At 67.7% G+C, this 11,536-nt stretch overlaps 5 protein-coding genes across 5 annotated transcripts; 3 read left to right on the top strand and 2 right to left on the bottom strand.

The window, feature by feature from the left end:
• Window positions 1-117: 117 nt before the first annotated feature.
• Window positions 118-1,380, bottom strand: MICPUCDRAFT_38652 (uncharacterized protein; the record flags this gene model as incomplete). Its single annotated transcript, XM_003056702.1, has 1 exon — window positions 118-1,380. One exon carries the CDS (start codon window positions 1,378-1,380, stop codon window positions 118-120), a length of 1,263 nt encoding a protein of 420 aa, XP_003056748.1.
• A 646-nt stretch (window positions 1,381-2,026) lies between these two features.
• Window positions 2,027-3,622, bottom strand: MICPUCDRAFT_56125 (uncharacterized protein; the record flags this gene model as incomplete). The annotated part of the gene is made up of 1 exon (XM_003056701.1): window positions 2,027-3,622. One exon carries the CDS (start codon window positions 3,620-3,622, stop codon window positions 2,027-2,029), a length of 1,596 nt encoding a protein of 531 aa, XP_003056747.1.
• A 361-nt stretch (window positions 3,623-3,983) lies between these two features.
• Window positions 3,984-4,961, top strand: MICPUCDRAFT_56124 (uncharacterized protein; the record flags this gene model as incomplete). Its single annotated transcript, XM_003057168.1, has 1 exon — window positions 3,984-4,961. One exon carries the CDS (start codon window positions 3,984-3,986, stop codon window positions 4,959-4,961), a length of 978 nt encoding a protein of 325 aa, XP_003057214.1.
• Window positions 4,962-5,086: 125 nt separating this feature from the next.
• MICPUCDRAFT_25569 (uncharacterized protein) lies at window positions 5,087-6,899 on the top strand. Its single transcript, XM_003057167.1, has one exon. It carries the CDS (start codon window positions 5,286-5,288, stop codon window positions 6,816-6,818), a length of 1,533 nt encoding a protein of 510 aa, XP_003057213.1. The 5' UTR covers window positions 5,087-5,285; the 3' UTR covers window positions 6,819-6,899.
• Window positions 6,900-7,210: 311 nt separating this feature from the next.
• On the top strand, window positions 7,211-8,209 carry MICPUCDRAFT_4566 (uncharacterized protein; the record flags this gene model as incomplete). The annotated part of the gene is made up of 1 exon (XM_003057166.1): window positions 7,211-8,209. A coding segment is annotated over one exon (999 nt), but the record flags the coding sequence as incomplete, so codon positions are not given.
• Between the last annotated feature and the right edge of the window lie 3,327 nt (window positions 8,210-11,536).

Genomic DNA, 11,536 nt, shown 5'->3' with positions numbered 1-11,536 from the left:
GCGCTCGCTCGGAGAGCGTCTCGTTCGTCGTCGTCGTCGTCGTCGTCGTCGTCTTCGTTTTCTTTCCCTCGCCGAATAATATTAATAACTTCGACTCAACTTAGCTAGTCTATCGCCTCACTCGTCCTCGAACAGCGGCGGCGGCGCGTACGAGCTCTTCACGAACGTCGTCATGTCCAGCGCGAGCACGGTGACGTAGTCGACGTACTTGAAGAACTCGCTCTTCTCGACCCAAAACGCGCCGTCGTTCTCAAACACCGGCTGTATCGCCTTTCGTATCTCCGGGTGCTTCTTCCACCCCGGTCCGTCGTCGACCCACATTCCTCTCGTGAGCTCGTTAGTTCCGTGGGGGTTCCGAAGGAGCAACATGTCCACGCCGCTCCCCGCGACGTTCTTCTCGACCCTTATGAGCGTGTACGCGTGTATGTCGATGAAGCCGTCCGCGCGCGTCGCCGCGGTGTTACCGTCCCGCGCCGAGAAGCAGCACATCGGGTAGTTGGCCTTATCGTACGCGTATAGCGCGTCGATGCAACCGTCCTGGGTTTTCGGCTGCACCACGGGTTTGCCGTTCGCGCTTGGCCACGGTTTCCTGTAACGACCTACCCCCTTCCGTTTTTTCACGCTGTTGCCGCGCTTTTCCCCGGCGCTGTTCCCACAGCAAACGAAGTCCTTGAGGGTCAAGTCATACGCGTTGGGGCATCCGGTGAGAATCTCCAATACATGGCTGGGTTTCCCGCCGCTCCCGATGCCGTTCCACCCGCCGCAGTGCACCACGAGCGCTTTCTCGAGGTAGCACGGCCACAGCTCGGCGCAGTCGGATATCGGCAACCCGAGCTTTTTCCCTTTGTCGACGTCCACGGCGAGGCGTTCGTTCACGACGACGTCCACTTCCCGCGCGACGGGCGCGCTCTCGAGATCGTAAAGCGTTATCGTGTACTCGTTCGCGGCGTTCGAGCGCGGCATCTCGTCCGCGCCTTTCGTCTTTCGAAACAACTTCTTGATCGCGCCGGGCCACTCCGCGAGCGCGGCGAACGAGGCGACCATGTAGCAGTTGCAGACCCCCCCCCTTTGGTTGAGATCGTTCGGGCTGATCGTGTTCCACAAGCAGAGGGACGGGACGTCCGCGAGGCCCTTGACGCGCCCGGGGGAGACGCCTCGCGTCTTGATCGTTTTGCCATCATGTGTGTACGGCTGGAGCCATAGCTTCTCGTGTCCGTCGTCTTTGACCTCGACGTCCGGACTCAGCAGGCGGCACTTCCACTCCAGAACCGTGAACGCGCCGCTCCGATCCTTCTCTTTGTCGAATTGGAGCGTCGCCGTCACCTCGGACGGGCGGAGGAACACCGTGCATCTCTGCTTTTCCCAGTCCTCCTGGAGCATGTCCGTCTGGTACAATATCGCCGCGCACACGTTCGGGCTCGATTTGAAGCTTGCTATGGCGTTCCGTATCGTCCCGCGTCCGCCTCGGCGCTCGACCTTCTCCGGCGCGATGCCCGAGCACGTGTACCGACCCCCGACGCCGCTCGACGCCTCGAGCACCCACGGGGAGCCCCCGCGGGCGTTGGCCGCGGGAGCGGGAGATGGCCTCACGGGGGCCACCCCCCTGGAGGGGCAGCAGCCCATCGCGCGCGCGCGCGCGATCTGACGCTCGAATTTTTTTTTTAACGACCTGACCTGACATGACACTGTAACGACCCGTTCGTCGGAACCGGCGCGTGCAACCCGTACGACTGCATCCCCGTGGACATCGGCTACGCTACGCCGCTATCTCGCTATCAAATCCCCAGACTCCGCGCTCGCTCCCGCTCCCGCTCCCGCCGCCATCGCGGACCCGCCGCCCTGTCCCAGTCGCAGCGCTCTCCGCTCCGTCAACAGCGCCGCGAGCGCCTCGTGATACTGTGAGGGTCGTTCCATACAAGCGAATGTCGGGGTGGAGTTGAAAGGCGTCAGTTGGAGTTGAAAGGCGTCGAGGGCGGGGATTGAAACCGTGGGGTGGGCGGAGAGAAACGACGGCCGGCGAAAGTCCTTAAGGATCGGCGTTCACCACGCGAACGCGGTCGTATGGGGACCAGTGTATAGAACGCGCCTCCCCCGGAGCCGGCGTCCCCGACAGACGCTCCGGCAGCGCGTCGTTCCACGCGACGTACGCTCTGACTAACACCGCGAATATCCCCGGCGGCGCGTTGGCTTCGAAGTTCTCTAAGTTGTCCCTCGTGTTCTTCTCCACCTGGTGCGCCATGCGCGCGATGGACAGCGGCACCATGCCTTTGTCGCCCGCCTCCTCGATCGCGGTGGCGACGACGGCGGCGGCGTCCGTCTCCGGCGCGGCGGCGTATTCCAAATTGAACGCCTCCAAAGTAGCCGTCACTTCTTCACCATCAGGTCCACCACCACCACCGCCTGCGTTCGACAGCGCGCGCGGAAACACGCAGTCCGCGTGGTCCTGCTCCCCGCGGAACCGCACGGCGACGCACCCGGGTATCTCCGCGTCGCGTCGCGCCACGAGCCCGTCGCTCGCCTCGTCGTACCGCCTCCGAACGTAGAGCGCGGCGAGGTACAGAAACGAGCTCCGCGACGTCGTCTCGCTGTGCATGCTGACGCACGGGAACGACAGCGGCATCGGGTGCCTGCGCAGGAACGACGTCCGGCGCGCGTACGTCAGGTCTTTGATCGGCGTCAGCGTCTTCGCGCCGGCGCCCGTCGGCCGGCGAAATAAAACCTCCAACGCTCGCGACGTGAGATCCGTCAGCGTCGGCGTCGCGAGGAGGTCCGTCGCGATCGGGCTCCCGCCGTACGGGCACTGCGTCGTTATGAGCCCGTGGACGACGCCGGCGAGTTTGTTTTCGTAGAGCGACAGCGCGGCGGCGGCGTCGATCCCGCCCTTGCTGTGTCCGATCAACACGACGCCGCGGCCGCCGACGGAGGCGTGCAGAGAGAGAATCTCTCGGCACAACGCCGCGGCGTTGCTCTCGACCGCGCCTTCGCCGTCCGCGGCGGTGGAAATCTTACACGTCGCGCCTCTCCGTCTGAAGTGCGCGCGAATAGACCACATGTAGCACGGGTAGTACCTCCCGAACAGGCCGGGTATCAACAGATACGCGGGACCGTCGCGGTCAGACAGCGGCGACGTAAACGACGACGCGGCGCCGTCTTCTTCCTCTTCTTCTGCTTCTCGTATCATACGAAGTAACGCCTCGAATCGGTCCGTTCCGTCCGATGCCGCCGTCGTCGCGATGCTCCTCGTCAACCACCCGATGCTCCCGCGCGACGCCGCGGTCGCGGCGACGTTACGAGCGATCGACGCCGGGAGGTCAGACGGCGCGCCGAGGGCTCTTCGGATCTGATCGAACAGCTCGAGCGCCTCCGCGGCCGCGCGCGTGCGACGCCCGCTTCTGTTCGTGACGGCGTCGTCGAGTCGACGCGCCCACTGCGCGAACGTCGCGCCGACGCCGACGCCGCCGCCGGCGGCGGGCGGAGGCGACGACGGCGAGGAGGAGACGGCGTCGTCTGACGCGTCTGCATCTCGCGACGACGACGACGAGCGATCCGAGCGGAGATCCTCGTCCGCGTCGACGAGCGCGTTCATCGCGGTCTCGAACGCCTTCGCGTCCTCCGCGTCCATGGACGGCTCCGGTCGCGCGCGCCGCGCGTCGTCGCCGTCGCGCACGTCTCCCTCCCCCGGCGACGCGCGAACGCTCCGGGACCGCCGCGTCGCCGCGACGACGCCGCGATCGTCGATCCGTCTCCAACGCACGGCACCCCGACGCGACCGCGGGCGCAGCCTGCCGCCGCCGGTCGCCGCCGCCGCGGCCGCCGACGCGGCCGCGGCCGCCGACGCGAGCATGACGACGGCGCGCGCGAGGAGCGGAGGAAGCCGACGGGGCCTTCCGCGACGCTCGCCGTTCGCTGCCGTCCGCGCCCGTGAGAGTGAATGATGAAATGTCGCTTCAGGTTTTAGGTTTGAGGCGACATCGATCACAACGATGGCCGCACGACGCGCGCTTCGCGCGCTCGCGAACGCGCCGCCCGCCGCGCAGCTCTGGCGCGGCGCGTCGTCGCCGTGCCTCGCTCGTCCTCCGCCGCTCTTCGCGAGTCGTCATCGCGAGACGACGACGAGCGGCGACGCTCCGAGCGGCGGGCGGAGATCTCGAGGCTTCGCCGCGGGCGCGTCGTCGTCGTCGTCGTCGTCGGACGACGCGCGCGAGCCCTCGCTCGCGTCCATCCGCGACGCGATCCTCGACGAGTCCGATCCAAACTACCCGCTCGGGTCCTCGCCGTCGACGCGCGTGGACGAGTGGAAGCACCCGTCCGGGAACTTCTCGCTCTGGCTCCTTCGACGGTCGTCCGCGCCCGCGCGCCGCGAGCACGACGCGCGCGTCCCCGTCGGCGAGGGCGACGACGCCGACGTGCTCGCGTGCGTGCTCTCGCGAGGCGACGCCGCGCTCGAGCGCGGGCAGTACCACCCGGAGATCGGCGCGATCGGGATGACGCCGTGCGCGGCCGCGGCGCTGCGCACGATGCGCGCGGACGCGGAGTGCTTCCTCGCGCTGCCCGGCTTGTGCGCGTGGGTCCGAGCGAACGAACGCTGGACGGACGCCGACGGGCTAAGGAAGCCTCTGTTCGGCGGCCACTCAGTGGAGGAGTTGAGGGAGGCGATGGAGGCGGCGAAGGCGATCGCGTTGGGGGTGCCGAGGCCCGGGCACAGCGTGTTGGGGCGCGGCACGTTCGCCGCCGCGGAGCCGGCGTGGACGGCGATGGCGTCGGAATATCTCGAGGAGGACGAGGTCGTCGGCGCGGAGCGCGCGGCGTTCGCCGCGGCGTTGAGGCAGGTGCACCCGACGCGGAAGCTCACGACGGAGGTGCGGCACATGGCGAACGCGGACCCGGAGTATTTGAAGGACGCGGGGGGGGCGATGGTGGTGTTGAAGTCTTCGGATGATGGTGGTGGTTCACGGTGGTGACGTCTCCGGATGAATCCGCCCCGCGGCGAGGGTGCCCAGTCTGCCACTGCTGTGACTGCTCTTTTGAACGTTGGCCCATCTTCTTTGACTAGCTAGAGTCCACTCTGCCAGCGCTCCGCGGCCGCGCCACACCCGCGCGCGCGTCGTCGGCTGCCGTCGTCGCGTCGTTCCTCGCCCCGCGTCGTCGTCGTCGTCGCCGTCGTCGTCGGACGAGCGCCCGTTCGCGCGCCGTACCAGGTCGCGTCCTCCTCCTTCGTCGTCCGTCAGATCCGAGGGGACGCGACCGCGAGCGAGATCTTCCGGTCAACAACGAACGCGATTCTGATGGCGGTCACCGTGAACCTCGAGTCCGTCGTCGCTCGGCTCGAGGCCGTCGCGGCGAGGCTCGAGAAGCAAGGCGTCGGCGTCGGCGTCGGCGCCGGCGCCGTCGCGGCGCCGCCCGCGCCCGCGCCCGCGCCCGCGCCCGCGCCCGGGGAGATCCCCCCGTCCGTCGCGTCCTACGACGCGCTCCTCTCCGGCGCGCTGAAAACGATGACGTCCGCGGCGTCCCCGCTCGGCGCGGAGATCACGGACGCGGTGAAGCTGTTCGAGGACGCGTTCGCGAAGCTCCGCGACGTCCTCGCCGTCGTCGCCGCGTGCAAGAGACCGACCGACGTCGACGCGTTGCAGACGCTCATCGCGCCCGTCGGCGAGCGCATGATGAAGCTCGCCGCGACGACGGAGGGACGACGCACGGACGCGTTTAACCACCTCAAGGTCATCGCGGAGAGCGTCCAGTGCCTCGCGTTCGTGGCGTACCAAGGCCCGGACATGGGGATGTCGCTGCCGATGCCGCACGTCGCGGAGGCGTGGCAGTCCGCGGAGTTTTACGCGAATAAGATTCTCGTCGAGCACAAGGGCGAGGGGAAGGACCCCGCGCACGCCGCGTTCGTGAAGGCGATGAAACAGCTCGTGTTGACCGATTTCAAAGGCTACGTGAAGGAGTTTCACGCGACCGGGCCGGGTTGGAACCCGCGAGGCGTCGACGTGAAGGATTTTAAGGTGGAGAAGGTGGCGAAGAGGGCGGGCGGGCCGCCGCCGCCGCCGCCGCCGCCGCCGCCGGGAACGCTCGGCCTGAACAAACCGGGTGCGCCGCCGCCGCCGCCGCCGCCGCCGCCGCCGGGGCTCCTCACGACCCCGAAACCCGAGTCTGGGATGAACGCGGTGTTTAAAGAACTCAACAAAGGCGAGGCGATCACCTCCGGGCTGCGCAAGGTCACGGACGACATGAAGACGAAGAACCGCGCGGATCGGTCCGGGCTCGTCGGGGACGCGCCCGCCGCCGGCGCCGCCGCCGCGACGAAACCCGCGACCGCCGCCGCCGCGCCGGCGACGAAAGCCCCGAAGCTCTCCCTCGAAGGCAAGAAATGGGCGGTCGAGAATCACGTCGGGAACAAGACGATCGAGCTCAACGACGTCAACCCAAAACAGACCGTGTACGTGTACAACTGCCGCGACTGCGTGATCAAAATCAACGGCAAGGCGAACGCGGTCACGATGGACGCGTGCGCAAAGTCCGCCATCGTGTTCGACGACGTCCTCGCGACGTGCGAGATCATCAACTGCGCGTCCGTGCAGGTGCAGTGCATGGGAACCGTCCCGACCGTCGCGATCGATAAGGTGGACGGGTGCCAGGTGTACTTGGGGGAGAAGTCGTGGAGCGCCGAGGTCACGACGGCGAAGTGTTCCGAGGTGAACGTGACGTGCGTGCCGGCGGAGGGGAGCGCAGAGGAAGCAACGGAGACGGCGATCCCGGAGCAGTTCGTCACGAGGCGGGGGGAGGATGGGAAGTGGCGCACGGTGCCGATGGGGCATTGAGGGGCGCGAGCGAAGGCGCGCCGTGTAGGAGTTGTTTACGAAACGTTTCGTGAAAAAAAGCAGAAAAAAACTGGAAAAAAAGCGCGATCTCGATCCCGCGCGTAAAAGGTGTTTATCCTCTCGGACGCGCTTCAGACCGACGGCGCTCGGAGCGCGTCCGCGGTCGCGAGAGTCCCTCGCTCGGCGTCCATCCCGCGCGGCGTCCGTCCCGCAGAGAACGTCCGACGCGATGGAGAAGGTGCGTCGTCTCGCGCGCCCGTCCCCGCCCCGTCGTCGTCGTCGCCGTCCCGCGCGCGAGTTCGCACATCGATAATCGTCCTCTCCACCGCGCTTCATCACGTCTCCGATCCGTCCACCGCGTCCTCCTCGCCCCGTGTGTCCCATCGCAGCCGACGGTCGTCGTCAAGGTCGGCACGAGCAGCCTCCTCAGGGACGGCGTCCTGCACCTGTCGCAAATATGCGCGATGTGCGAGACCGTGTCGAGGCTGCACAAGCGCGGTCTCAACGTCGTCATCGTCTCCTCCGGCGCGGTCGGCGCTGGGATGTTCAAGATGGGGTTCGACGAGAAACCGAAAGAGGTGGCGAAGAAGCAGGCGCTCGCCGCCGTCGGTCAGGTCCACCTCATGCGGCACTACGAGGACATCTTCAGCACGATCGGTTTGAAGTGCGCGCAGGTTCTGCTCACGCTGGGGAACTTATCGGACCGGAAGCAATACGTGCGCGCGAAGAACACGTTCGCGGCGTTGCTGGACATGGGCGTCGTGCCCATCGTGAACGAAAACGACACCGTCGCCGTGGAGGAGCTCCGTTTCGGAGATAACGACACGTTATCCGCGCAAGTCGCCGCGCTCGTGGAGGCGAAGTGGCTCTTCTTACTCACGGACGTGGAAGGGCTGTACACCGCGAACCCGGGGACGAACCCGGACGCGCGGCTCATCGAGGTGGTCGACAACATCAACGATCTTAACGTCGACGTCGGCGGCGCCGGCACCTCCGTCGGCACCGGGGGGATGGTCACGAAGCTCACCGCCGCGCGCATCGCGTGCGCGGCGGGGTGTAAGACGATCGTGTGTCTATCCTCGCGCATGGACGGCGTCGAGGCTGCGGTTTTAGAGGGTGTGGGCGTCGGCACCGCCTTCTTACCCGCGAAGAAGGCGGCCAAGGGTAAAAAGAAATGGCTCCTCGCCGTGCCAGTCGCCGGGGAGGTCACGGTGTCGGAAAAAGGCGCGAAGCACGTCCTGCGCGGGATGCCGATTCTCATGTCGCACGTCACCGGGTGCGTCGGGAACTTCAGCGTCCAGGCGTGCGTCACGATCAAGGACGGGGACGACAACGAGCTCGCGAAGGGTTTGTGTAACTACGCCTCGGACGTCGTTCAGAGAGCGGTGGGCGCGGGAGAAGCCGCCGCCGGCGCGGTCGCGGACGGGGACGAGTGGGAGGACGACCTGGACGGCCCGCCGGAGTGCTTCCACGCGAACAACGTGTGTGTGACACACGTGGAGACACTCGCAAGGAGCCTCACGATGAGCGATTTCATCGCGAGCGGGTACGACTCGGCGGACACGTGCACCCCGCCGCCGGGGTCGCCCTCGAGGATCAAGTCGCCGGGACCCGCGTGATCAATCGAATCCATCGATCGATCGACCTCGATGGATCGACGCGCGCGGGGTCAACGAAGCCGTTGACGCCGCACCGCGCGCGCGACGCGTTGTGATGTGATCTATTCGATTGATAAATTATACACGTGTCGTGTGGCGCGTTTGCGCGCCCAAGTAATCCCTTCCCGTTCCCGTTCCCGTCTCCCCCTCCAATCTCGCCGGGTACGAATCCGCGCACCCCGTCGTCGAGTGAAGTTATTTTAATATATCCCCGACCGTTTGAACCGCGCCATGACGAGGCTCGAGTCGTACCGCTTCCTCTGCGACACGTCCGAGAGCACCGCGTACGCCTGCGCGATGTGCTTGAACAACCCCTCCGCGACGTCTCGAAGCTCCGGCTTCGGCGCTTTATCCGGATGATGCTTCAGCGCGAGCTGTCGATACGCTTGCTTCACCTCCGCCCCGGACGCGCTCTGCGCCAATCCGAGGACGGCGTAGTGATCCAAAACCGCGCCCTTCTTCACCTTGCGTCTCGCCTCCGAGAGCTTCGCCGCGCACTCCGCGCCCATGGACGGCGCGAGGGTTTCCAAATCCCTGCACGCGTTCGGCCAGTCGCCCATGGAGAGATACGCGTCTGCTCGTCGTTGCAACGCGCGTAAATACTTTGGATCCAACAAATTCGACGCGCAGCAGTCCATGACGGCGTCGCAATATAAACCCATCGCTTGCAGCGCCGCGGCTCGGTTCGCGTGGAGGATCGCGCGGAACCCGTCGTCGTGAAACTCCAGCGCGAGCCCGGCGCTGTACTGCGCGAGCGCGGCTTCGAACCTTTTCGCGTGGAATTCGTTGTTCCCTTTGACCTTATGAATCTCCGCGCGTTGACGCGGGGTGCCGTCCTTCGCGCTCGGCATCGCGCTCGACGGTCGAGTCGTCCCCGACCCCGTCGCACCGCCGCCGCCGTGCCGCGACGCGTACGACGCCGGCTTGTTTTTCACCGGCGACGTCGGCGCGGAGCGGCTCCCGGACGCGGACGCGGCGGCGGCGGCTTTCGCGGCGAAAACGGACGCTTTCCTCAGCGGGCTCATCGCCTTCGAGGCGTTCGCGTTCGACGCGCTCGGACGCGTCGGCGAGCTCGGCATGGACGCGGACTCCCCCGCTGGCTTCGCGGTCTGCCTGTACGGATCGCGGTACTGCGGGTTCTGGCGCGGGTTCGGGTTCGGAACGACGGGCGGGACGCGGTCGCGAGGAGGCGGAGGCGCCTCCCGAGCCTCCCTCGCGGTGGGCACCGCGCCGGCTTTCCTCGCCGCCTCCTTCAACGCGGCCAGCTCCATCGTCCAGCGCTTCCGCTCCGCTTCCCACCGAAGACGCTCCGCGGCGAACTGCGCGCGCTCCACCTCGAGCTCTTTGTGCGCGACTCTCGCGGCGAGCTGGGACTCTTCCTTCGCCTCCGTGATGGTCTTCACGTCGGACGCGTTTCGGTTGTTTTGCCGCTCCCACCGCGCGGTGACGTCGCGCAGCTTCTCCGTCTCTCTCGCCGCCGCCCTCGCCGCGGACTTGGCTTCTTTCAGCGCCAGGTCCGCCTGCGCGAGCTCGGAGTCGCGCCGGGACAGGAGCTCGCGTAAGCTCGCGGCTTCTTTTTGCGTCGCCGCGAGCTGTTTATCCAGCCCCTCCGTCGCGCTCTCGGCGACTTTCTTCGCGCGGTCGAGCTCCAGGCGAATCACGCGCATCTCCTCCTTCTTCGCGCTGAACGCGGAGACGAGCCGCGCGTTCTGAGACGCCATCTCCGCGAGCGCGGAACGCGCGGAGCGCCGTCCGTTCTCAATCTCCGCGCACTTCTCCGTCGTGCGCTTCAACTCGTCCGACGTCGTCTCCTCCCTCGACGTCGCCGACGCCAATGCGGCGGCGGTTTCCTCGTGCGCGCCTCGCGCGCCGTCGAGCGACTCCATCAGGTCTCTAACTCTCACCCTGAGCTGCTCCGTCGTCATCGCGTCGACGTCGTCGTCGCCGTTCGACTTCGAGGACGTCGGCCTCGCGGCGGCGGCGGCGGCGAAGACGCCCCGCGTCGGCGCCTTCGTCGCCGCCGCGTTTTCCTTGGCGCCGCCCGCGCGCGTCGGCGGCGTGTACGGCGCGGTCGCGATGCTTCCGAGGTTCCCCGAGCTCTCCGCGGCGCGCGCGCCCGCGGCCGCGGCGGCCGCGAGCGTCGCCGCGGACCGCGCGCCGCCGCCGCCGCCGCCGCCGCTCGCGGTTCGCACAGCCTTGGCCTGCGCGACGACGGTGTCCATCCACTCGGAGACGCCTCTGTACCCCGCGGAGGAGTCGCGCTCCACGCCGCGCGGGGTGGGTTTCGAGACGACGACGCCGTCGTCCTCGCCAGCGACGCTGCCGCTGCCGCTGCCGCTGCCGCTGCCGCTGCCGCTGCCGCTGCCACTGGACGTCGTCCGCCCTTCGCTCATGCTTCGGACGCTCTCGCTCTCGGACCCCCCGGAGGCTTCGGTCGCCGACGCCGACGCCGACGCCGACATCGCCTCGGCGACGGACGGCGGCGGCGTCCCGTCGTCGTCGTCGTCGCTCTCGCTCTCGCTGTCGATGTCGAGCGTCTTCCCGAAGAGAGGCGATTTAGAGGAGAACGGCGCCGGCGCCGGGCGGCGGGACGAGGTCACGTGGGTCGCGTCCGAGACGCTTCGAACGAGCGACGACGACGACGGGAATCGAAGAGTCGCGTCGCGCGCATCCTGCGCGGCTCTGATCGCCGCGGACGCCTTCGCGGCGGCGCCGATCGCCATCTCCGCGGAGGTCGAGGTCGAGGTCGAGGACGACCCGCCGCTGAAGCTGCTGGACGCGAGCCGCTGGCGCGCCTTGGCCGCGGCGGCGAGCCTCGCGGCTTCGTGAATCTCGCGCGAGATCTCCGACGCCGCGCTGAGGTGGCGGAGCGTCGCGGACCTGTCGTGCTTCGTGTCCGCCGCCGCCGCCGCGGCCGCCGCGGCGGCTCTCACCTGCGGTGTTCGACGCGGACGCGCGGGGAAGACGGTGAGTTCGAGGCCGGGACGGTGGACGACGCGCGTTTCGCCGCGAGGCGAGGCGCGCGTTTCACGACACGGGGAACGAATGTCGCGTCGCGCG

Source organism: Micromonas pusilla (assembly GCF_000151265.4).
Source record: "Micromonas pusilla CCMP1545 genomic scaffold MICPUCscaffold_3, whole genome shotgun sequence".
Classification (NCBI taxonomy): Eukaryota; Viridiplantae; Chlorophyta; class Mamiellophyceae; order Mamiellales; family Mamiellaceae; genus Micromonas; species Micromonas pusilla.
This window is presented reverse-complemented; position numbering and strand designations above follow the sequence as displayed.